The sequence below is a fragment of the Zymoseptoria tritici genome, chromosome 9 (assembly GCF_000219625.1).
Source record: "Zymoseptoria tritici IPO323 chromosome 9, whole genome shotgun sequence".
Classification (NCBI taxonomy): domain Eukaryota; kingdom Fungi; phylum Ascomycota; class Dothideomycetes; order Mycosphaerellales; family Mycosphaerellaceae; genus Zymoseptoria; species Zymoseptoria tritici.
Window position 1 is genome coordinate 1,537,830 of NC_018210.1, and position 23,982 is coordinate 1,561,811.

The following is a 23,982-nucleotide window of genomic DNA, read 5'->3' on the forward strand; positions in this document are numbered from 1 at the left end:
CTCGAGCCAGCGGGGAGTTCGGACCGTGAACCACTCTCCAGGAGAGCCGAGCAATAGCCTTTGTAGTCCGCCTTTTCCGTGGCCCACGGGTTTGAAATGGCGCCTGTGCCGATGCTCCGTATGCGAGATGATGCCCGAGGGTGCCCATCGCCGCAGAGTCTGATGTGGTCAGAAGTAGTGAATTTGCGACACGTCGCAAATGCGATGTGAGAAAAGTCAGGGGATGACAGCAGAGCAATGGGAGGTCAGCGTTCGGTCACGTTCTCGGATGAATGGTTCGGGTAGCAGGCTGCACGACATTTCGCCGTTCCTTGCAAGCATCTGGGATGGATAATCCGGAGTCATGCGGGTTGCGAATGCTGAGATTTTTGACAGCAATCGAGGATCTCTGATGTCATCCGTGAGTACCGGAATGAGTAGAAGTCGTGGAGTGAGATGAGGCAGCGGAAGTATACGAAGGTTGCAGTGCCACGCAATCCGATGATCAACAGGTCCACCACCTTGTTTTGCGGTGCATTGCATCGCAGTACCTCCACAGCAACGTACATCCGATAGCGTATCTTGGCTGCGATGATTGCCGACGTTCGGCTCGTGTACCGAATCGACGTTTGCTCCAGGATCAGTGCAGAGATCACCAGGGGTGAGGCTGAGTGTCAGGAAGACGGGCGGGGAGGACTTCCACAGCGGCGGTGGGGTCGAATAAGTTCAGCGTCGCCAATAATTTGCCCACCCCCACGCGCCATAGGCTGTGAAGACGGTGTCAGGTACAAGTGTGCAATTTCAAGAGTCAATGGGAGTTGTGGGAGACTTGGGAGATTCAGTTCACCGAAAAGTCCAGAACGTCATGCGACGCTAGCAATCCGAATCTCCACTCGAGCTTCTCGGTTTTGGAACGTTGTCCGCTGGCTGGCTCTTTCCCCAACTTCACCATTCACACGTCGCCGCCCTCCAACGTGCCCCGATTGCCATTGCGACTGCCCTGTCGGCACCGCCCTCCGTTTTGCACTCACCTGACCGTGTCCTCGTCCCAGTTCCCACCGGCCCACGCTCCGACCGCCGCTCGCTAAGCCTTATCGACGACTATCGACGAGTCGACCGACGCATGCCCACGCCTTGCCATTGTCGGCACCAATTGGGAGGCGAACCGTGCGCGGGGATAGCATCGGCATCAGTAATGGTCAGCCACATATGGCACCAGTCCTGCGAGCGCAAGATCCTTGGGACCTAAACCCTCGCAAACATGCGAGATCCAAGCAGATGCGTCCGCCTGAAACGTGCCCAGGAGGAGACTCTCCTCCAGACTTGACACGACTCTCCAAGCTTTCCGGCTCTGCTCATTTTCTTGGTGATCACAATGGCTCGATTGACGCTGTCATAACTTCTCGACCCAAGGCCACCCACCGCAGTCGCACTTTAGGTGTCCCAGTCCGCGATGTTGTCACCGAAAGAGAAGACATCTTTGCTACTCATTACCACGCCGACAGCAACAGTCCTGTGACATTGTCGCCCACCATTGCACGATCCGTCAGCCGCCAGGAGGGCAGTGCGGACGACCGCGGAAAGAGCGACTCCAGTATCCGCAATGGTACAGCAGCCACGATGGCCACGACCACAACAAAGCCGCTGCCGACGCGCTGCAACTCGGTCGACTTCTCGCCTGCCCTCCACGAATACCTCCATGATAGCCCGACGTCTTCAGCGCCGCTGTTCCGAGATCCGAGCATCTTCCACGACACACCGCCGCAGTCTCGTTCAGAGAAGAACAGCCCCGCCGCTCAATACAACCGTCGGTCACTGTACGATTTCCACGATTTCAGCTCATTGACGGCGAAAATCTTACACAACATCCAACACAACGGCGCTCAGCTACCGACGACGCCGCAAACGAGGAAAGAGTCATTGCCGATCACACCCATACCTGGCGTGCAAAGCCATGACTACGCGCAAGACCTGTCGCAAAGCGCCGAACGTCAATCATACCGCTCGTGGCGCACAGGACAGGCAAAGGTGAATGGAATGACCATTGCCGAGTCTCAGCGTACCCAGAACAAAACCGAAAAGCACATCGACGCACAATTACCCCAGCCAGAACCGCTCATGGCCAATGTGCGCAGTCGCAAGGCCAGTCACTACCTGGGCTTGTTTCGGGAGAACGACGCGGAAGAGAGGAGAGATAACGAGCAGAAAAAGGCTGGGAAGATAAAGGATGGACGGACTGATAAGGACGGAGTGACATCAAACCAGGCATGGCAAGCCCGTGAGCCCACCATTTCAGAAGATGTGGAATCGGAAGAGGATGGAAACAGCGTCACAGTTTCGGAGGAGCGCATGTCCCATACCTTGCCAATTGGATTACTCGAAGAAATTCGTAACAATCAGCATTTGGTGCCTGGGCCGGCGTCGCGTAAGACACCGAACCCTAAGCATGTTCCCTCCAAAGGTCTTGAGCATCGCGTAAATGCACTCATTCAGAATGGTTCCAAGTCTGAAGACGAGGAGTCTGATCGCGAGCACATCTCTTCCGCAACTTACTTCCCGCATCAAGGTGTTACCCTTGGCGATTCACCTACAGAAGACCAGCTCACGAAGCGAGAGCCAAAGGCCAAGGCCGAGTTGAAGACAGTGTCTGATAAGGACTCTACTGGCAACGTTCAGGTCTCCCTCAACTCCGAGGACGGCCGAGATTACTTGCAGGGCATCTCGCGTGCACCTTCTACCACCGACTTCGAACCTTTGCCGCAGCCAGCGCTACCGGCAGATTACAAGTCCGACTCTGATTATGAGTCCGACGCGTACGGATATGATTCGACGGCTTCTGGGGAGGATGAGGAGGATGATGTCGAGACGACTCCCACAGCCACTCCGCTGGTAAAAGCGATAGACCAAAGGAGCCCTCCACAGCGAAGACGCCAGCACTCTCCGACCCCGATGAATGCGGTGGAATTGAAGCCATACAAGCATCAAGTCGGCGGGCATACAACCATGTTCTCCTTCTCTCGAAGAGCCGTGTGCAAACAGCTCAACAGCAAAGAGAACATGTTCTACGAGACTGTCGAGAAGAATCATCCAGATCTCCTTGGATTCATGCCTCGATATATCGGTGTCTTGAACGTCACATACCGGAAAGAGACCAAGCGGCGTAAGCAAAACAGTTCCGAGGAATCGCAATCTCAAGAAGTGGACTCCAAATCTGAGGCCGACGGGCAGCAAAGCAAGTCCGGGAATGGCAATTCTGCGACCAGCGCTCCTCGCCTTATTAGCCATTCGCTCCAGCAAACGTCTTCCTCTATACCACAGGTGATCTTCGAGAACAACCGGCATCTCATTCCGGACGAGCTCTTCCACCTCAGGCATAGATCAAAGACACCAGACTTGCCCAGGGCTCAATCCTCGCCAGTCATTCCGGGTGGTTCAGAAGACCATGATGACTCTCCCGCCGATTCACGTCGTCCGTCGCTTAAGCCGGCCTCTAGCTGGGGCTTCACTACGCGAAACGACAAGCTTCGAGACCATGTATTGCGTGAGGTCTTTACGCCTCCGGTCATACACAAACATGATCGGCGAGATCGAGCGTACCATGGACGCGCGCTCCATAAATACAGCAAGCCGGTTCAGGAGGAGATCAGCGGAACTCGCCAGAAATCAGTGGATATTCCTTCGACTAGGCGATACGAAGCTCTCACTAAAAGCGATCAGCCTATGCTCGCGATACCACGGCGCTTATCTCGCAGAGATAATGAGAACGGTCTCGAACGTGCCACGTCAAATGTGGAGCAACTTCTACAAGATAGCAGGGCAGCCCTTAGTAGGAGCGCCGATATGTCCGAAGATCCAGTCCCAACTGGCGGCAGCTCTCGTCAGCATCGACGCCGTCACTCGGGTGGTGGTCTCACCCGAAAGCCGACTGACATTGACGGCTCTCGTGGAGACTTGGAATTTCACGAGGATGAACACTATTCTGCTGCTGACGCTGAGGAGGATGTCTTCGCTATGGACGACGTGAGAAGGAAGGAGTCTTTGACGAAGCAAGATTCAAAAGTTGGACCGGTCGAAGAGTCGACCAGCTCTGTCAGCAATGATTTGGGACCTGCTAGCCCTGGAGCACCAGCAGACAAATACTCCGCACCACGCCTAGGACCCGCTATCGACCTAGGCGCACCAGGTCCTCGCAACCCCGAAACGTCCCTCGTCCAACATGACGAACGCGTCGAACACTTCCTCCTCCTTGAAGATCTGACCGCGGGCATGCAAAAACCCTGCGTCCTCGATCTCAAAATGGGCACCCGTCAATACGGCGTCGAAGCCAACGAAAAGAAGCAAGCCTCGCAACGCATGAAATGCAAAACCACCACTTCCCGCGAACTCGGCGTGCGTGTCTGCGGCATGCAAGTCTACAATGTGAAGTCCCAAAAATACTCCTTCGAAGACAAATACTTCGGCCGCGACCTCAAAGCGGGCATGGAATTCCGCGAGGCCCTGAAGCGCTTCTTCTTCGACGGCATCGGCCACGCTCAGGCCATTAAACACGTGCCCACCATCCTCGAGAAAATCACCGCTCTTGAACGCATTATCCGCCAATTGCCACGCTATCGCCTCTATGCCAGCAGCTTGCTCATGATCTACGATCGCGGTGATGCCGACGAAGCGGGTCGTCTCCGTCCTTGCTCTCCGCGGGAGGACGGCAAACCCGCACAGTACCCCGACATCAAGCTCAAAATCGTGGACTTTGCCAACTGCGTGACGGCCGAGGACGCAGATGTTGTGAGGGGGAAGCCTTGTCCGCCGAGACACTTCGAGCAGATTGATCGTGGATATCTGAGGGGTTTGAGGAGTTTGAGATTATATTTTCAGAAGATTCTGGTGGAGTTGCAAGTGGATCGCCACGTGGAGCGAGGTGAGGGGGAGGGGATGGCGGTCGAGGGAATGAGGGGTGTCGGAGCCGGGGCAGGAGGGAAGGGGTGGATGGAGGGATTTGCTGAGGAGGATGCTGGGGAGGTCAGTATTTGAGTGGGATCGAGAAGGGAGTTCTTGGGTTTGGGATTGCGACTCGAATGGTTCTGCGGCGTGATGAGAAGATATTGTAGCGCGAGCTGGATGGTCTGCTTGTCTTGCGAGTCTATTAGCATGGCGCTGGATGGCTTTTGTGTGGTGTTCAGACTGGAAAGGGATGGGTGGAAATGGCGTTCCAGGGGCTCTTGTTCGAGGGCTACTTCGACTCGTGGATTGATAGATATAACTTAGGTGTATGTATGTTTATCGCTTTTGAGATGTGCACGTCCTCTTGTAGGCTTATACAGGTGTTGTTTGTAGTTCTTGGGACCTGAATCTGTCTGTTCGACAGATGTCCGTTGTTCTACAGGCATAGAATCTAGCACAAATTTTGTTCTGAGTCTGGAAATGGAAGTCATTGGATGGTAGGAATTGGGGTTCATGCTATAATAAGGCTACTAAAATCTCTCTGTTCGTAGACTTTGTGAAACTCATGGAACTTTTTGATGATATACCACTTACTCTTGAGACCTACCGGCGATGAATCGAACTTCGACTCTTACGATGTTCGACTGCCAATCTCAACGGTCATTGGTCAGATCGTGGATACTTGTCTACTTACCAGCAGCACTCGACTGACGGCCGGCAATGTTGACTTGCCGCGCAGCCGTCCAGCTGGTCAGGCGAACCGGAACAGCCACTCCAAGAACAGCGGGCATGACAGCTACGCTGGATACCGAGACCGCCGCAGCCGTGTGCACTGTCGCATGAGTAGCAGGCTCGTCCTCGAAGCCACGATTGATGTGACACGCATCAGCAGCATCGAGCAGGAGTTGCGAGGGCCAAATCATAGGGAAGCGCAAGTCAGCAGGAGTCAGCGCGGGAGTGAAGGGAACCATAAGTGCAGTTGGAGGACCGTCCTCCATCTTAGCGGCCTCCACAGCTCCGTAGTTCAAGTTCGCGAAGATTCCGAGGATGTCCTCTTCATCCTCCTTACCAGACGAGAAGGCCACGGATCCTTGACCATCGCGAGCTTGATACGGTTCGCCGAGGAAGATTGCGAGCGAGTCGTCGGAGCAGGAGAATTCGGAGTCGGAGTCGGAGGTGTGGTAATGCCACGTTCCCCAGACCACCTCTTCAATCTCGCCGACGCACTCCAAGGGTTCCGTGTTCGTGAGCGGGCTGATGGGTGGCGGCAGAGGAAAAGCAGCAGCTTTCTTCCAATTTGGGGTGGTGAGTGTGACATCGGGCCAGTGCTTGTCTTCTTTCTCATGCAAGTTGATTCGGCGCTGTCGTTCCCAGAGCCATTGGTTGCGGTGGGAGCCCTGCCAGCCGTTCGGGTCGCACTTGCGGCCATAGTCGGTCTCACGGTTCCAGGCTCGGCGGCGGGCGAGGAGGCTGTCAAGAGGCTCGCCGATAACGACAAAGTCGGGTTGAGCAGTTGGGCTGGTTGGGGATGTGTATTGCCAGGGGTTCGCGTCCCAGACTGATCCGATGCAGAGTGTCGAAGTAGGAGCGGTCGATTCTGAAGGAGAGTCGGAGGTCTCGATGGTAGCTGTGTCAAGCCGAGGAGCTCTGGGCTCACGGCGACTGAAGTTGGGAAACGAGGCCATGTTTGCGGTGTTGGGGAGATGTTTGAGCTACTCGTATGATCCTCTGCGAGTTGGTTTGGAAGGGTTGCAGATACTGATCAGTTTTTCCAGAAAACTGTTCGATGTGATGCAAGAGGGCGAGAAGTAGCTGAGAGGAGAAAAGGACGTGTAGCAGGTTAGATGTGGATATATGCAAAAAGGAGAATGAGCAATGGCATCGTGCTCTGTGCAGTTGTGAATAAAGCGATTGTGACTTACGAATGACGATGGCATTGTTATACAACAAAGAAGATTGTTTGCCTCGCCGTCCATCGTACTCATCGATTGACTTGCGGCTTGCCGATGAGTCCTTTGTCGCGGCCGCATCGCGGAGATCTCCGCTCGATCGATCCAATGAGGCCGTATCGCCAATTTGTAGACCTCAATAACGAGGAAGGCGTGATCTGAAGCCTGCGGAGGAAGAAAACCATAGTCTTGACGTCGTTGCTGCAATAGTGTCAGTACCAGGCTATGCAAAAAACGACTGCCATCTTTCCCGCCCTCGAAGTGGAGTCCTTCCCTTCATGACGAGCGCTTGCGGGTATTCCCAGGTCTTCCTGCGATATGATCAGTATTCTTAACTTTTCAATTGCCTTCTACAATGACCAGTTCCTGGCCAACTTGTTGCCCTCCATGGAGACTGGACGCTGCGCCTCTTCGTCGTGATCTTTATAGACTCCTCGCTCTCCCGTCTTGCTCCTCTTCCTTTGACCATCATCCATCAGCTCTTCTTCTCAACTTCTGCAATCACTCCTTTTCAACTTTCCTCCTGCGACATCTCACCTTGGCCACGCCAATATACCAGGCAAACCTCCTCTCTCCGATCCCATCAAATCCTCACTCGAAGTTCTCCCGTCACCGTCCGACGACCAGCTTCAGCCTCGCATGTCGCCGACCGTGGCATCAGTTCGCCCGACACACGCACCATTCCAGGCCAGCCGCATATTCCTCGAGGTGAGTTAATCCTTGCACTGCGACGATCCGACCTTGTTACGACCGGAGGCACAATGAAGGAACTGGGGGCTCATTTGGGATCGGGGGCCGAAGACGAAGACCAACATCGGGAGTGGTGCACCACCTCTCACTCAGCTCTTCCAAGAGCGCTGACACAGGTGGCTTTCATACAGGTTTTGAAGACACCGCCTTGGACGCTGGAGCAGTTTGACGGACAAGTCAGGGCTGTGCCGAATGATCAGTTGTACATATATCATCTTGAATACAAGCGTGGACGTGTTGCCTGCGTGACACCCGACTGTTTCATTGACTTTTCAGTTTCTGTTTCGTGGCCTCAGAGGTTGTATTTTGCAGCTGAACGAAAGCACCAGTTGCCCGGCACTCACGCTCACGCCGATCTTTCTTCATCAAGAGCCTGCCTCCCTTGTTACGACAAGAGGCAAGATGGGATTTCCATCGGGGATCAGCAAATTCTCTCACTCAGCTCTTGCAAGAGGGTGGCGAAGAAAGAGGGACCGAGAGAGAAGTTGCGGAGCTTTTGAAGGAAAGATGGAGGCGCCAAGCTTGCTTTCCATGGTACTTCTACTGACCAGCGGGAAGGCTCGCTCTCTGACCAGGCCAACGAGCAACTCAAATCCGATGCGAGCTTCAATCGTATCGTAGGTATGAATCCATGCAGTCCTTTGCAGTGATCAGATATTTCCAGTAGAATGATCCCGTGGACATATGTCTTTGAGCGTGAGCTGGCATCCTCTGGGGTACGCAGTTCAGCCGTGCTCGAAAGCTACCCCAATCGGAGCACAAAGAGTCCAGGAGTGCGCTATATCGCAAGGTTGATTGTTGATCTCCTGTCCATGCATAGTAAAAGAGAGGTCTTAGTCTAGCACGTCGTATGCGAGAGAAGACGTGAAGTCGGATATTCGCATCCCGCTGACCGCCGATCTCGCTCCGGCCAAACGAGGGGCCCAACTTTTTCCTGGGGACAACGACAGCGTGGCATTGACTCCTTCCATACCCGTCAAACCTCGCGCAATGGTCTCCCCCAAAGCCTCTCAGCGCTACTTGAGCACGCGAGGCGGCTCATACGATGTACGAAGCAAGCATCCTCAAACAAAGTATTGATCGCAAGCATTGGAGCTCACGCTGAGAAGCATAGTAGCTTTCCTTCGAAGAGGTCGTCTTGAAAGGCCTCGCGCACGATGGCGGCCTTTTCATCCCCGAAGACATCCCTTCTCTCCCATCCGACTTCCTCACCAAATGGCGCGACTACTCCTTCCAAGAACTGGCCTACGAGATCTTCTCCCTGTACATCTCCCCCGAGGAGATTCCCGCCGACGACCTGAAAGACATCATTCACCGCAGCTATGCGACATTCCGCGCTGATAATATCGTCCCACTGGTGACATTGGACAAAGAGAAGAACCTGCACTTGTTGGAGCTGTTTCACGGCCCGACGTTCGCATTCAAGGATGTTGCGCTGCAATTCGTGGGCAATCTGTTCGAGTACTTCCTCGTACGACGGAACAAGGAGAAGGAGGGCAAGAGCAGAGACCATCTTACAGTCATTGGTGCTACAAGTGGAGATACTGGCTCTGCGGCCATTTACGGCTTGCGAGGCAAGAAGGATGTGTCGGTCTTCATCATGTACCCAAAGGGTAAAGTGAGCCCAATTCAGGAGGCTCAGATGACCACAGTCACGGATGCGAACGTTCACAACATTGCCGTGGAGGGCACATTTGACGATTGTCAGGTAGGCATACTTCTGTACGCCATTGCGGTGGAATATGCTGATTCATCTCTCTCCAGGACATCCTCAAGACACTCTTCGCCGAACCCGAGATCAACAAGACACTCCGTCTCGGAGCTGTCAACAGCATCAATTGGGCTCGCATTCTGGCCCAGATCACGTACTACATCCATTCCTACTTCTCCCTCGCCCGACAGACCAATACCGAGAAGCCCATTGCACGTTTCGTGGTCCCGACCGGCAACTTTGGCGACATTCTCGCAGGATACTTTGCGACACGCATGGGCCTGCCAGCAGACAAGCTGGTCATTGCTACCAACGAGAACGACATTCTGGACCGTTTCTGGAAGTCCGGCCGTTATGAAAAGCAGGCCAAACACGGTGAGGAGGCAGAGGGTGGGTTCAAGGCGGATGGTGCTCTCGCAGATCCAAGCGGCGTGAAGATGACATATGCTCCGGCAATGGATATTCTGGTCAGCTCAAACTTTGAGAGGTTGCTGTGGTATCTGGCTTTCCGCACAAGTGATACCGAGGAGGTCAACAGGCGACGGATGGAGGCGGGAGAAAAGGTCAAGGGCTGGTTGGAACAATTGAAGAAAGAAGGTGGATTTGGAGTGGAAAAGGCCATACTGGAGGCTGCAAAGGAGGACTTCGAGAGCGAACGTGTTAGCGATTCGGAGACCATCGACACGATCAAGGACGTCTACAGGCAGAAGGGGGTGCCTGCTGCGACAAATGGAACCACAAAGCCGGCTACCACTGGAATGGTCCACGATGGCCACTACATCCTGGATCCACACTCGGCCATCGGTATTGCTGCGTCTCTCCGCTCCATCGAGACCACCAAGTCGCGGAAAGACATCCACCATATCGCCTTGGCTACAGCACATCCCGCGAAGTTCTCTAATGCTGTCGAGCTGGCACTGAAGGAAGAGGAGGGGTTCTCCTTCGAAACTGTTCTGCCGGAACAATTCCAGGGTCTTATGGACCTGGAGAAGCGCATCACGGAGAGCAAGGCCAGCTGGGAGGCTGTCCGGGATATTGTGGTCAAACAAGTGGAGGAGGAGTTGAAGGGCGAGCGCTCGACGTTGTGATTGAGCATGAAACATAAGAATATCTGGGGCGTTGATACGGGTTCGATACGGAAATGGTACTACCATTGGGGTAAAAGTCGGTCTGGAGATCGATTCAGATCTTTGCACATTACCACTGTGCTTCGCTAGCATATGGTATGTTGTCTATGAGCAGATCTCGTGGAGTCCTTTGCTAGCTCACACGATGATGCGGATTCTAAATATAGATCCGATCTACAAGCACCATGACGCTGCTCACTATCGGCAGGGATGGCTCAAATGCCGTCGGCACACGTCACCTTCGACATGGGATGGCTTTCTATGATTTGATTTCGTCAAGCAACAAGTGTGACAACGTCTCCTCCAGAATGTCCTTCTGGAAATAAAGACCCAGAAGTTGTGACCGTCGCACTCTCCGAAAGCCCACAAGGCGAAACCAGCCTTTACAACTTGGAAAGCTTCGGCCAAAACTGCCGGGATAGTTCTACCTTGACGAGGCTGAACAGTAAGGTTCTGGACACTCGTCGGCGACTGCCATAAACCTTGCTCGCCATACCTTTTCTTACCCGCAAATACGAAGCCTGAATCGCTTGCACTCGTATTGCCCTGGCCGGCCTTCATCCGAGCACCGATCGTATGTCATGGTGAGATCTATTCCTGGGCCAGGTTATCCTGGTGCAAACAGCTTTCCCGCTATAGCTATGACCAAGTGGTTTGTTTGCTGTATACATCTACAAGCAAATCCTGAATCTGGTCGACTATCGTCACACACGACTACTTCAGCTCTGCTTACTGGTCAGCCTTACAGCAAACTGCATATTTGCCTTCTTTCCATTCTCCCTGATTATCACTACACCGCATCGAGCGTTGGCAGCGTTGCATTATTCTAGCCAGACGGCGACAGTGCCTCAAGACCAACAGCAGACATGAGGGTCAGCCAAGCAGTATCGTTGTCGTTAGCTGTTGCTGGTGGGCTTGCTCTCCCAGCAAGCACGACTCAGCAGGGACAGTGGGATGTTATCATCATTGGTGAGTGTCTCCCGTTCCTTTCATTATAACTCGACGTACTGACTTTGAGAAGGCGCCGGACCCGCAGGCATCGTCGTAGCAGATCGCATGAGCGAAGCAGGAAAGAAGACACTTCTTCTCGAACAAGGTGGCCCATCATATTATATCACCGGAGGCCGCGAGAGGCCTGACTGGCTTGCGAACACCAACCTCAGCCGGGTCGATGTTCCCGGCCTGTACAATTCGATCTACGTGAGTAGAGACTCCGGACCCATGACCGTCTTTGAGTTCGTTGCTGATAGTAAATGCTAGGCCACCAGAGACAGCGAGCTTCTCTGCACTGAGCAGGTTTTGAGTGGCTACGGCGGCTGCACAGTCGGAGGCAGCACTGCCATCAACGCAGGGCTCTTCCATCTACCTCCAGCATCAGATTTCGACACATACTTCCCAAAGCAATGGAGCTCAAAAGATGTCGCCAACGCGGTCTCCAAAGTCCGTGCCAGGCAGCCATTCACAGACAACCCTTCTGCGGACGGAAAGTACTACCTCCAGTCAGGCTATGACGCCGCGAAGGAGTGGCTGGTCAAGGGAGCGGGGTACGCGGAAGTTGCTCTGAACGATGTGCCCGACAGGAAGACTGGCGTCTTTGGTCATGCTACCTTCAATTATGAGGGCGGTCAGCGGTCTGGACCAGTGACAACTTATCTCCAATCTGCGCTAAAGCGTTCGAACTTTGAGCTCCGGACTGGAGTACAGGTCAAGGCCGTTGATCGAAACGGGAAGCAGGCTACTGGTGTCACTGTCCAAAGCAACGGACAGGAGTCGACAATTGGCCTTGCGAGTGGTGGACGGGTCATCGTCAGTGGAGGCGCTCTGTTCAGCCCTGGAATTCTTATGAAGAGTGGAATCGGCAACCCAGACGAGCTCTCCAAGCTGTCCGAAGCAGGTCTGCTGAAGCTTGCTTCGTCTTCCTGGATCAACAACACTGCCGTCGGCGACAAGCTCTTCGACAACCCGAACACCTTCATCGAACTCTCCGGATCGAACATCAAATCCTACACTTATAACTACACCTCTCCAGAGCAATCAGACAAGGACCTCTACTTGTCCGCTCGCTCCGGCCCATACTCCTTTGCTGGTCAGACCAGTGCCTTCTGGGACGTGATCAATATCAACGACACCATTACAAGCGTGCAAGGCACCATCGGCGCTGCAGGCTACGGAGAGTACACTGACGACAACACCATTACACTGAATGTATATGGCACCGCCGGTCTCCGCTCCAGCGGCCGAGTCGTCATCGACACCAAGACCGGCCGCCCTGGTCGCGAGAAGTATTTCCACTACACCGACGAGGGCAACATGGACAGCCTCGCCATCGCCACATTTATTCACAAGATCTTTGCGGCTTTCAAGACTTCCAACTCGGGTTTGACGCCTCGCAACATTGCTCAGGACGCAAGTGTCGAGCAAATTCAGCAGTACATCACAAGCAGTACGCCGTATACTGGTAAAGATGTCAGCCATTCGAGTTCGAGCTGTCGACTGGGAAGCTGCGTGGATTTGAACACGAAAATCATTGGCTCAGACAACATTTTTGTTGTAGATGCCAGTATTATTCCGCCACTCACAACGAACCCGGTGGCGGGAATTATGATTGCGGCGGAGAGGGCGAGTGAGTTGATCCTTGCGCTGGATATGAACAAGTGTTAGAGGACGGATGTGGGAAGTACATGGCTGTAGCATATTACTACTTACGAGGATAACGAACGCTGTCCTTGCACTTACGTCTTGTCTCTTTCGTGGTGTATCCAGAGCTCCGCCAATTCGGCCCCACGTCAGAGCTGACTTGCATCGTCTATCATCTGGTTTGAGCTGTGTCTCTCTTCTCTATCGAACACTTTGACCACAAATCAGCACTCAGGACACAATGGATTTACCAACACCCTCTGCTCAGCAAAACATGCTCTGGAAACTCCCCGCCGAACTCCGCGAACTGGTCTATATCAATGCGTTCACCTGCTCCGAAGAACACGCCTACTGCCTCTGGAAAGACGGAATCTTCCTCACCCTCGTCGACGGCAGAATCTACAAACCTGCTTCTCACAAGTCTCACAACCTCGGACAATCCACCAAGTGCGGTGCCTGTGCTCTCGGCTTGCTACGTACCTCCAAGGCAATCTACGACGAAGCTCTGCCCGTCTTCCATCACGCTGTAGAACTGCGCCTACACGTGGACGGACGCTATAGATCACCTTGGGAAGGCGTCGAGCTCGGAGCGGTGGGCGAGATGGGTGTCTTGAGGAATGCGAGGGTGTGGGAGATCACGGTGCGACTGAGCCGGTTCGAGGATGCGGATCGACTGGTCGCTCAGCTGAATAGTCTGCGAGAGATCGTGGAAGGCAATCGGGCGGTGGAATGGCGGAGTATATCGGTCCAGATTTCGCGGTATTTGGAGGATCCCGAGCTTGGTGATGGTATATTGCGAGCGGTCAGGACGATGACTGGAATTGAGAGTATCGATGAGATCAAGGATCCTTGGCGAGAAGGTACGACGGTGTTTGATCATCAGGCGGAATGCGCGAAGCGAATGAGCATATATACCTGATGATCCGAGTCATTTCGGTGATGATAAAACTGTTTTCAATGCTCTCGTATGTTGTTGTTTCTCACCATCGCCCGCCCAGCCCAATTTACCCGGTCCGACCACAGCTGGGGTGCGACTTCGGACGTCACTCCTGCCTCACGTTTTCTTCAGCCACACCACCTGCCACTGTCTCTTCGAAACTCTGCTTCTCTTCACGACAACTTTATGGCAACCTCATTACGGGACACTCTGCTCGCTGGGATTGCCAAAGAACGAGTCACCGACAAGACTCCTCCCACGGCTGGGGATGAGCTGGATGCCGACAGATGTGTACCCCTCCACAATGTGTTAACACTGTACGGCTGGGTCTCTTCCGGCAAGAAAATCTCAGAACTGAGGAAGCGAACATGGTGGAGCACACACGGGACACCTGAACTGGAGAAAATCCTTCGACCCAAATTACGGCGATATCTGTCAAAGATCTTCGAGGTGCCGAATTACAACTTCTTCTACCATGTTTCCGGTCTGGCGTCGCCCAAGCACATGCTGCAACTAGCGGATGTACTTGAAGACGACGACCATGTGGAGAAACCAGAGGACAAATACCGATTCGTGATCCTATACAAGACCTCTGAGCATTTGGTCTCGCAGCCAGCAGGCATAGTGTTTGACCAGCAGACGAGCAAGGCGATTTTGATGCCCACTTATCATCATTTATTTGACCTAAAAGGTGCTGACCTACCATGGCAAAACCTGGAGACGATCTTGTCCGCGTACGTTGACATGATCCAAAGCGAGAAGGCTTTGGCCATACATGACGAGGCTATTGTGGAGGATGCAACTGCACAGCACGCCGGCAAAGGCGGAGACTTGGAAAGGAATAAGACCTTTGCAAGATACTCCACACGACCATGGATTCTTCAGCCGTACACTCTGGATGATCTGCACGAATGTCTGGATACATGGACGAAGCTTGTCAAAACGATCGAGCAGAAAGCTGGCATCAAGCGCAGCGAAGAAGTCGCCCCAGAGGATGAAGCGCCGCTGGCTTCGAGGACAGCGCTGAACATCGCCGAAATCCCGCGAGGGTTTGCGTATGAGATCTTGTCCCACGCTCGACAATCAGAAGTCTGGTTTGTGGCGCCAGGTTTGCGTTTACCCAAAGTCGAAGAGTTCCTGCAACAGCCATTCAAGGATATTCTAAAACAGTATCCCGAAGAGACCAGAGGCATGAAAGTGCCCTTCCTTTTCTTGCGATGTCCTGGAACAGTCAGCGCGAAAGAAGCCAAGTTCAGATACCCCTTCTCAACATTAGAGTCCGTACCCTGCGGACTATACCTCGATGCATTCCCCAACGCACAGAATCCCTTCGAGGATGCATGTCGACTGGTGTTACCCATTCGACTAAGCGACAAGCGACGCTACGCACGAACGTCAGATGGACGACTACTGTTCAGAAGTCACAGCGACTTGTATCAGACAGGTATCAACCCCTTCGTCATGCGTCATGGGCCCAAGCTGGTTGCAGTATTGGACAATTGGAGGAGGCAAGTAGAGACTGGACACTGGGGTGTCAACGAGAGGGGTGTTGAGGGTGGGATTGGCGTGTGGAGGCAGGCCGAGACGAGAGAGCATTGGTGGCGTTATCAGAGCGATTCGCATTTGTTCATTTAGGTGATTCTGGGCCAGGCATGTGCAGGCGAGGTCGGATGGTTTTTGTGTATACAGGAAAGCGTTGATGTAATGCGGAAGCATGAGTGCAGTATGCTTGGGACACATCAGAGCTAGAGACGACATGTTGATGATCGACGATGACCACCGGGCTCTGCACGCCGCATATCGGTGAGGAGGAAGCTACCACACTGACGCACGATTGTGGCTCTCTACTTCTGCCGCATCGGGTAAGTTCTACGCTCAACATGCGGGCGTAGAACGACTGCAGACAATCACGCAACGCGCTCATCTAGATTGGGGTGTGCCATACAGTCCTTATCGGCTTCAGCCTTCCAGCATGCTGACCGGCAATTGATCGAAGGACGTTGAGGGAGAACGAGCACATTAAAGCGGATTTCTGCTGAGGTGGCATGAATACGCGTGAGATTGTCGATCTATAGAGCTTAAAGATCGACAGTCTGCAGAAGCGGTGCAGTAGTGGTGAGCACTATAGGATGTTGCCGGATCTGCAAAGTTCAAGGCGGTACCAGTGAGAGAGAGCGTAGCAGCTGTCTCGATGGAACTGGAACGTCATGGCGAGAGCAAAGAATATACTTATTCATCGTGTACTGTCCCAGAGCGACCTAGAGAGTACGAAGACGCTCCAATCGAGGACGCCGAGTGGGGTACCAACTGCAATGAGGCGTCCGGTACCAAGAACGACAATTACCGCTTAAGCAAAAGCTAAGCTCATGTCCAAGCCCTCTATGTCACACCAAGCACTCGACCTCGAAGCTTTTCTCCACGCGGCACGCCTTGGCTGTGCGGCTGCTCGAGGTCATCCCTGAGACGATCTCTCGTGTTGACCACATGGCAACGTTACACTGCTGTGTGCTGCGCAGCATCTTGTCTCGGCTCTTGGATTGTCGTGCAACGTCGAGTCGATTATCATTCTTTCTACGATCACGATCAGACCTCACCTCTTTGACTTGACTGTGAGTACTTCTCAAGATCCTCTTCCCAAGAAAGCCACCGGCGCGAGCGGGGCATGAAGGGTCTGCTGGAGTCGCTATAGCTGCATGTTGCGCTATCTCTCTCCTCCTCTTTTCGATAGCCACCTCGTCAGACCACGGCCAGAATAAAGCTAAAGAGCTCATGAAGAGGATGTTCCGGAAGCCCGCAAGCTGCATGAGCTCCCTGCGTTCGCTAGAGCCAATGAACCGTCCATCTTGGAGCCGCTATCGTGTCGATCAACTCCAAAGCGGGACATTGCAGTGTGGGAGCTCGCGTTGACTGTGATGCTCACACGCATGTCAGTGTGTGTAGCGGCATCCTCAACAGCGCCGTATTAGATCATGTATGTCGAGGGGCTGAGTTTTTCCCTTGGCGGTGATGATCGTCACTCATACACGGTCGAAAGGCCACATGGCGATGAGCGGCGATGGTTGCTGGATGAGATATATATTCTCCCTCTCGCTCAAGATGAAGAGAACCATCTCACCATCCAAACCACAGCATCAACAACATCAGCCACACCAAAGTCAAGAGGCATCTCTCCGCATCTCTTTGCAGCGTCAACACATCGTCTAAAGTCCTCTTGACTAGTTCGGCTTCCTCATCTTTGTGTTGACCTCGTCTGCTCACCTCCACGATGCACTTCACCTCCAATATCGTCGCCCCCATCTTGGCCTACTGCGCCATCCAGGTCGCTGCCCTGCCAGTTCCTCAGCTCGCCGGTGTCGGTCAGGGCTGCGACTCAGTCTTCACCCAGACCGACAACGCCGTCGGCTATGGCATTGAGTACGCCGAAGAGAACACCGCTGGAAACCTCAGGAATGCTCTCAGCAAAGTCCACACCCGGCGTCAACTCGCCGGAGTGGGTCAAGGTTGTAATTCCGTCTTCACCGAGTTCGACAATGGCCTCGGATACGGAATCGAGGACGCCGAAGAGAACACCGCAAAGCTCATCAGCGGCAAGGGCGGTTCGGGTGGTTCGACCGGCGGCTCCGCTCCACCACCTCCTCCACCCCCACCTCACCACAAGGATCGTCGACAGCTCGACAAGATTTCCAATGGCTTCCAAGCCATCTCAAACGCTGTGGGCGCCGGCAGCTCGACTTCAAGTCTGACCACTGAGCTCGACAATCTTGATGGAACGGGCACCAGCGGATCCGCTCAGATCGGAGCCGCCATCGGACAGGGAGAAGTCGACATCCTCGAAGGTATCGGCAAAGCGATTCCCAAGCGTCAGCTCGACAAGATCTCGAATGGTTTCCAGGCCATCGCCAACGCTGCAAATGTGGGAAGCTTGACTTCGGGACTGACCACCGGACTCGACAACCTCGACGGAGCTGGCACCAGTGGCTCGGCTCAAGTTGGAGCGGCCATCGGGCAAGGAGAGGTCGACATTCTGGAAGGAGTTGGCAAAGCTGTGCCATGAGTGTGGAGGTTCGATTTGACGATTGTATGACTATGAGCGATGTCATGGATGTATAATGTCTCTGCGTATGGCGATGCATTGGGTGGCTTCGTTGGATTTAGCGATCCTGTTTTATATCATCATCAGCAATAGTGTTCATGAATGTATGGCAAATAATGTCTCGATCATCCAACTCAACCCGGTCTGCTTGCGTCAAGGACCAGGTCTGTGCTAGTCTTGGCCTGCTGGGCTCGTACTGTAGCAAGAGGATGACTCGCGATATGTTTCGGGTGATATCCGAGCAGATCTCTCCGGTATCAAAAGCTCTTGCGTGCCACCGAAGCGATGACTTCTGATCCGTCCGGGTACGAAGCGAGCTTGGAGGTGAAGATACGAGGCTGCCAAACTCAGAAAAGGAACGAGCCAGAACCAGCCGCCTCGGCCAGCCCTCGCAAATCGACCTTCTCCTTCTGTACAGAACTACACACCACTTCCCTACCATCACAAACCCATCCACTCCGAAGATCGAACTCGAAGCGCCCACAAATGTGACAGCGGCACCAGCGGCAGACGTCACAAACATCCTCCACCCGTTCACAGTTCGCAGTAGCGGCCGCTACTGTACGAAATCCGAGGTGAACAGGGATAGCTCCGGTACAAAGCGACACGAAAATCATTCCCGAGTCCGATGGGTGGGAGAGGGGAAGTCGTGGGATGTGTCATGTGCCTGCATCTGTCTCAGAACTCGGCTGCAGGGAGTTGGGGGTCGGAAGTTGTACCTGAGGTACTTCGAGGTCGGGGGCGGCGTATTGCTTCGTACTGCCGTGATTGATCGAGGGCGTGCAGCGGAGTGGTGAGGGAAACGGACCGGAGGATACGCGCTGACGTGTGGAGTCAGCATCTATGCTATCGCGGAAGGCTGCGGCCTTCTGCAACATCTTTGTTTCTAAATTGAGGAGTGTAATCGGCTCCGGAGAGAGAGGAAGAGGTACGACTACGTACCGTTCCCAAGCCCACGGCAAGGAAGCCCCGCAAACCGTGGTTCGCACGTGGGATAGAGTGAGGATGTCTCGCATCGGCAAAGAATGGAAAGGACTCACCTTAGAATACACTTCACCCCTGTAATGTCGATGAGTGCGCTGGAATGAGGACGATCATGCGAAGAATAGACTGTAAATATTGATTAACAAAACTTCTGCCTGCCGATATGCTCAATCACACATCTCTAAACCTGGCAACGGACCGCCTCCTTGAACCGAAAACAAAAAACTCCTCAAGGACATCCAGCCCGAGCCACACCACCTAGAACGCAAGCGCAAAAAATCAAAACTCCCATCATCCCCCAAAGAGATCCCCTGAAAAGCCCGCAAGGAATACTCGCACAAAAGGGTATATGGCGGAACCAGCAAATGAACACCCCCAAGAAACACGACAACAATCGCAGTCCTTCTCGCTTTTTTTCTGTTCGCCGACCGTGGCGGAAAGATTGAACACCGTCTATTCCTTTGAGCCCAATTCGCTCCCTAAAAGCAGATGCGAAACGCTGCGCGCAATGACTCATTCTTCCAACCCCTGCTGATCCGGCTTCGGGCTCCATCGCTGCCCGAAGAACCATTCCTCTCTTCACTTCTCATCTATTCTTCGCCTTCCAGTCAAAGGCTCTCTCGCTTGCAAAGAAGCAACAGCCTGATTTCGTTTCGAACAAAGTCCAGTAGACATGGTATATGCCCGTTCATTGGGTATCATCTTGCAAAAGTGGCAAAGGTGCTCACATGTGAAAATCCTCGAAACTGCGCCACGCCAAAACATGACTCCGAACTCCAGGCAGCAGCCACCTTACGCACTGGGGTTGCGCAGGATATCCTCGCAGTTAGCATCGAACCGCATGCTCCACAGACGCATTCCGGTCATCATCTTCTCGGTGCGAGCCAATTCCCGATCCCGGCCAAAAATCGCATCGACGAATTCGCACCCGCTGTTCTTTCCCATCGTGACGTTCTTCGCATTGCCACTTTCCTTCTTCGCCGCCTTCCACATATAGTTCTCGCAGATTTTCAACAGTTTGTTGAAGCGTTGCCAGAGTCGTTCGCCGGAGTCGAGGAAGTCCTCCACCATGTCCCGTGAAGCGGTCGATCGGACCCGTGGAAGGCAGTCTTCGGCGCGCTTGACTTTGTGCGCGAGTTGAATTAGAAGCAGCCAGAGTTCGCCGGCGACTTCGGACATGGGTGTTGCGGGTCCGTAGAAGAAGACGGTCCAATCGTAGATCCATTTTCCGAGGGAGTTGGCGTCGAAGACGCTGCCGAGGAGGAGGATTGGTTCTTCGGTTGGATCCCAGTTTTTGTAAGAGTAGCCTGCTGGGATGCCGGCGCGACGCGCATCCGCTTCGGTGGCCTTGGCCGGTGGCGACTTGCTGGCTGTGCTGGGCCGCGGGCGAGGCGGTGGCACACTTGGCTTGGTCGCGTAGGATGCGCGGCGTGGGCGTGCGTGCTTCGAGGGAGTGTCCGCAGCTGCTGCTGTGTAAATTGGAACCTGATCGCGGTGTAGATGATCAGTTCGCGGTTCGTAATGGTATTGACTTGTTCGGTAGTAAGGCGGCGGCCGCTGCTCATACTGTTCGTAGCGCGGCAGCTCCTCATGCGACCGGTCGTAGTAGTAATCGTCGCCGACATACTCATACTGCGGTCGCGAAGAGTAGTGCTTGCTGTTCGTCGAGTACTTGCGCTGCTTGGTCTTGGGGGCCGACGAGTCCTTTGTCGGCACGCGATAGTATCGCGTGCTTTCGCGTTTGCGATCAGAGCCACTTACATAGTCGTTGGTGCGCGGGAGCGGCGTCGTGTGCGCAGACGTGTGGTAAGTGGGCTCCGGAGTCGCATACTGGCCCGTTCGTCGCGGTGCCGTTGTATATGTGTAGGTGTATGTTGTCGCATCGCCGGTCGCGGTCGCTCTGCGAGTATGTCCCTTTGGTGGAGTCGTGGAAGGGTAGCTGTACTGTCGCGGCGAGTAATATGCGTATGCGCCGGAGGTCGGTGTCGTCTGCGGCGGCGGCGTGCGATAGCTGCCGAACGAGGCGAAGTTGTGTGGAGGCATCGGATAGCCTGCTGTCTGGAATGTTGCCATCGAGGGCGAGGCTTCCAGACGCGCCTCGTGGGTTGTGTATCGTGGATTCGATCGGTATGGAGGTCGTTTCAAGCGTTGCGGAGTTGCTTAGTCCGGACCGTGCGGTCGACAATGAGGCAATGGCGGACGAGAGGAGGAGGTGATCGATCGAGTGCCAGCTTGTCGTCGTCCGTACATTGAAATGTCGTGAGTGGTGATGTGCGTTGGGTAAGTGAGTCGAAATGTCGATCGGAGGTCTCGGATAAGACCTCGTGAGTGAGTTGGTAGTGTTGTAATGGTCGTCTTAATAATGTCTCGCAGCCTGGGAAGATCTGGAAGAAGAGAGAAGCCGGAGGCTGGAGCAAAGCGACGGTTTATTCACGAGCCGAGTGCGACGGAGGCGCTAATCTTTTAGCGGCAACGGCTACGGCAAGGAGACGTCTTGGGCAGCAAGGTGTGGCTGAGCGACAGAAGATCAGGGGAACAGACAGCGATCTAGGTTCGAATATGGAAATGGTCGACGAGTAAGTTATGGAAACCCCTGTGTGTAAGAAGAGCGAGGCGTGAGGTGGGAGTCGCACGGCTCCGTTTTAAAATAAGGCAGCCCGCGGACGGAACGGAAGCCAGTCTGCAGTCGCAGCCCAACTCAACAGATGCCGATGCTGGGATCATGCTTGCTCGTAGCGAGCCTTATGAATGCACGTCGCCAGCCCCTCGGCTGCACAAAGAGGTGTGTGACGAGCTCGACGAGAGGAGTCGCTGCTGTATCACAAAACGACTGCGCAGTCGCTCTTGCCGTAGCACCACTCGGTGCGTATTATTATCAATACGGATGGTCTTCGTCAGCTGCCGACGACCACCTTGATCATCTCATCTCATCGAACCGTTCAGAAAGAATACGAACGGAGGTGCCACTGCCTGGTCGATTGCCGTCTGTGCTGCCATGACTAGGAAAAGGCCTTGCCGTCGATAGCCCGGACGCCCGCGCGATATTCCAACTTCTGTCTCCTCGTCGCGTGTCCTTCTTCAAGGGTGCTGAAGGAGAGTAGCTGCATGCCTAGCCGTTCATGCCAGCTCACATCATCCGTCACTGCAATTCAGGACCAATTGGAGGTGTGCCTGCAGAGCGGCAATGGGGTAGCGTACACATGCCATGCACCCATCGCTGCATGCGGCGTGCGCCTCTTCGTGTGATGCGTATTGCCGCCCCCATGCATCACGCATCCCTGGCAGAATTAATGCATTCGTCAGATCCTGGTCGGATGGCTTCCAGAAGGTGATCCGTGATCCTTCAAACTCATCGCAGAAAATCGACTCATACAATTTCTTCGTCTGTCAGCAACCATGATCGCACCCTTGGAACAACCAGAGATTCGACCAGATTCAAGTCCGTGTCCGTGTCCTTCATCCCGGGCGGGAATTTTGCCGTGCAGAATTTTCATCGTCACATCAAGCCCGCTGGAGTTTTCTGCACACCTGCTGCTCTCGGACCTGTCACTGGCGGGACGCTCGCACAACAAGGCAGACCTCTACGCTGTTGGCAGTCAAATCCCAGCGAATGATTCGCAGGAAAAAAGAGAGCGAATGCAGCCAACGACGAACAGCGCACCAAGAAGGCTCATTCCTCCCGCTTCGGCTAGAGCTAGCGACCCGCCCCACTTCCCCTGATTGGTTGCGGATGATCGTCCACCGTCAGAAATGCGACCCAAAACCTTCTGTGCCAAGTATACCGTCCATTGTGTCCTCAACGTCTGCTCTCGTCCAACTAGGCGGTGACCATCATCTTGACCTTGCACGAGGGCGGTGGCAGCAATGGAGTGAAAAGTCTGCTTGCACGTATCCACCGCGGAACATACAATCCATGACCATCTTCGATTGACCCATAGCCGAGCAGAAAGCTTGGGTTTCAGACTGGTACGACCGATCATGCCACTTTCCGTCGTTATCAGCATACCCTAGGCAGGAGCTTAACTCATGCGCCACAGAGTCCGCGCCGGTGGATGACCGTCCCCAAGTCCGTTCACCGCTGCCTGGACACGAAACACGGAACATATTCACTGTCAAGGAACGACAGGCGAAACGAAAGGCCGCCATCTGCCTGGGACTCAAGCAGGGCAGCGAGGGCACTGAGTAATGCCACCACACTTCCCCCTTGCAAGCTGCGTTCGTCCCACCGGGTGCTCGCAGTCTGTCAATTTTCTTCCCGCCTGCCCTCCTGTCAATTTCCTCCAAACCATCCACCCCGCCACGCCGCAGCGGCGTTCTCCACCACCCAAACCGGCCAGCTGCAGTAAACCGCCGCCGCGAGTCCACACTCCGCATTCCCGTACGACCTGATACCTTGCAGTGCGTTTGATCCAGTGCACGCTTTCAGACGAACCGCAGTGAGTGCAGCCAGCCGTTGTTTGTGGTTCGTTTGAGCAACGCGAACGGTGAGGTTGTGACTATCGGCGGCATCGCGCGACTGCGGCGGGAGAGTGCATGAGCATGTGATCGTTCCGACAGGTGAGGTGCGTTTACTGTTGCCTTTCCAAATTCTGTGCTGTTTGTGCGAGGAGTGGCGCGGAGTCTGGATTTCTTGTCCTGCCCACCATCATTTCTGGTCCGTTCCTGCGTCAATGCGATGCCAGAGATCTCAACGACTGGTTGAGAGACTGTCATCGCCTGTTTGCATAGTTGCCCAGTTTTCCGATTTATCTCAGATTAATTCTGTGGAGCACATCTCCATGGCAAAAGGCAAGCATCTCTCCTCAATTTCATCATCTTTCCATCATCCGCCAATGGTTCATGTAACACAAGCCCCCACAGCAAAATGCAGGGCCCAA

General features: G+C 54.1%; 7 protein-coding genes across 7 annotated transcripts; 5 read left to right on the forward strand and 2 right to left on the reverse strand.

Annotated features, from left to right (window-relative positions):
* Positions 1-1,188: 1,188 nt before the first annotated feature.
* Positions 1,189-5,007, forward strand: MYCGRDRAFT_95859 (uncharacterized protein; the record flags this gene model as incomplete). The annotated part of the gene is made up of 1 exon (XM_003849425.1): positions 1,189-5,007. One exon carries the CDS (start codon positions 1,189-1,191, stop codon positions 5,005-5,007), a length of 3,819 nt encoding a protein of 1,272 aa, XP_003849473.1.
* Positions 5,008-5,603: 596 nt separating this feature from the next.
* MYCGRDRAFT_95860 (uncharacterized protein) lies at positions 5,604-6,602 on the reverse strand (the record flags this gene model as incomplete). Its single annotated transcript, XM_003849591.1, has 1 exon — positions 5,604-6,602. The coding sequence occupies one exon, from the start codon at positions 6,600-6,602 to the stop codon at positions 5,604-5,606; it is 999 nt and encodes a 332-aa protein (XP_003849639.1).
* A 2,001-nt stretch (positions 6,603-8,603) lies between these two features.
* On the forward strand, positions 8,604-10,415 carry MYCGRDRAFT_75758 (threonine synthase; the record flags this gene model as incomplete). Its single annotated transcript, XM_003849426.1, has 3 exons — positions 8,604-8,663; positions 8,734-9,324; positions 9,381-10,415. 3 exons carry the CDS (start codon positions 8,607-8,609, stop codon positions 10,413-10,415), a joined length of 1,683 nt encoding a protein of 560 aa, XP_003849474.1.
* Positions 10,416-11,133: 718 nt separating this feature from the next.
* On the forward strand, positions 11,134-13,097 carry CDH (cellobiose deshydrogenase/glucose-methanol-choline oxidoreductase; the record flags this gene model as incomplete). The annotated part of the gene is made up of 3 exons (XM_003849427.1): positions 11,134-11,423; positions 11,476-11,654; positions 11,715-13,097. Coding segments are annotated over 3 exons (1,665 nt in total), but the record flags the coding sequence as incomplete, so codon positions are not given.
* Positions 13,098-14,214: 1,117 nt separating this feature from the next.
* Positions 14,215-15,663, forward strand: MYCGRDRAFT_75763 (uncharacterized protein; the record flags this gene model as incomplete). The annotated part of the gene is made up of 2 exons (XM_003849428.1): positions 14,215-14,817; positions 14,875-15,663. 2 exons carry the CDS (start codon positions 14,215-14,217, stop codon positions 15,661-15,663), a joined length of 1,392 nt encoding a protein of 463 aa, XP_003849476.1.
* Positions 15,664-17,506: 1,843 nt separating this feature from the next.
* MYCGRDRAFT_28986 (uncharacterized protein) lies at positions 17,507-17,887 on the forward strand (the record flags this gene model as incomplete). The annotated part of the gene is made up of 1 exon (XM_003849429.1): positions 17,507-17,887. A coding segment is annotated over one exon (381 nt), but the record flags the coding sequence as incomplete, so codon positions are not given.
* A 1,983-nt stretch (positions 17,888-19,870) lies between these two features.
* On the reverse strand, positions 19,871-20,288 carry MYCGRDRAFT_105763 (uncharacterized protein; the record flags this gene model as incomplete). The annotated part of the gene is made up of 1 exon (XM_003849590.1): positions 19,871-20,288. One exon carries the CDS (start codon positions 20,282-20,284, stop codon positions 19,898-19,900), a length of 387 nt encoding a protein of 128 aa, XP_003849638.1.
* Positions 20,289-23,982: the final 3,694 nt, after the last annotated feature.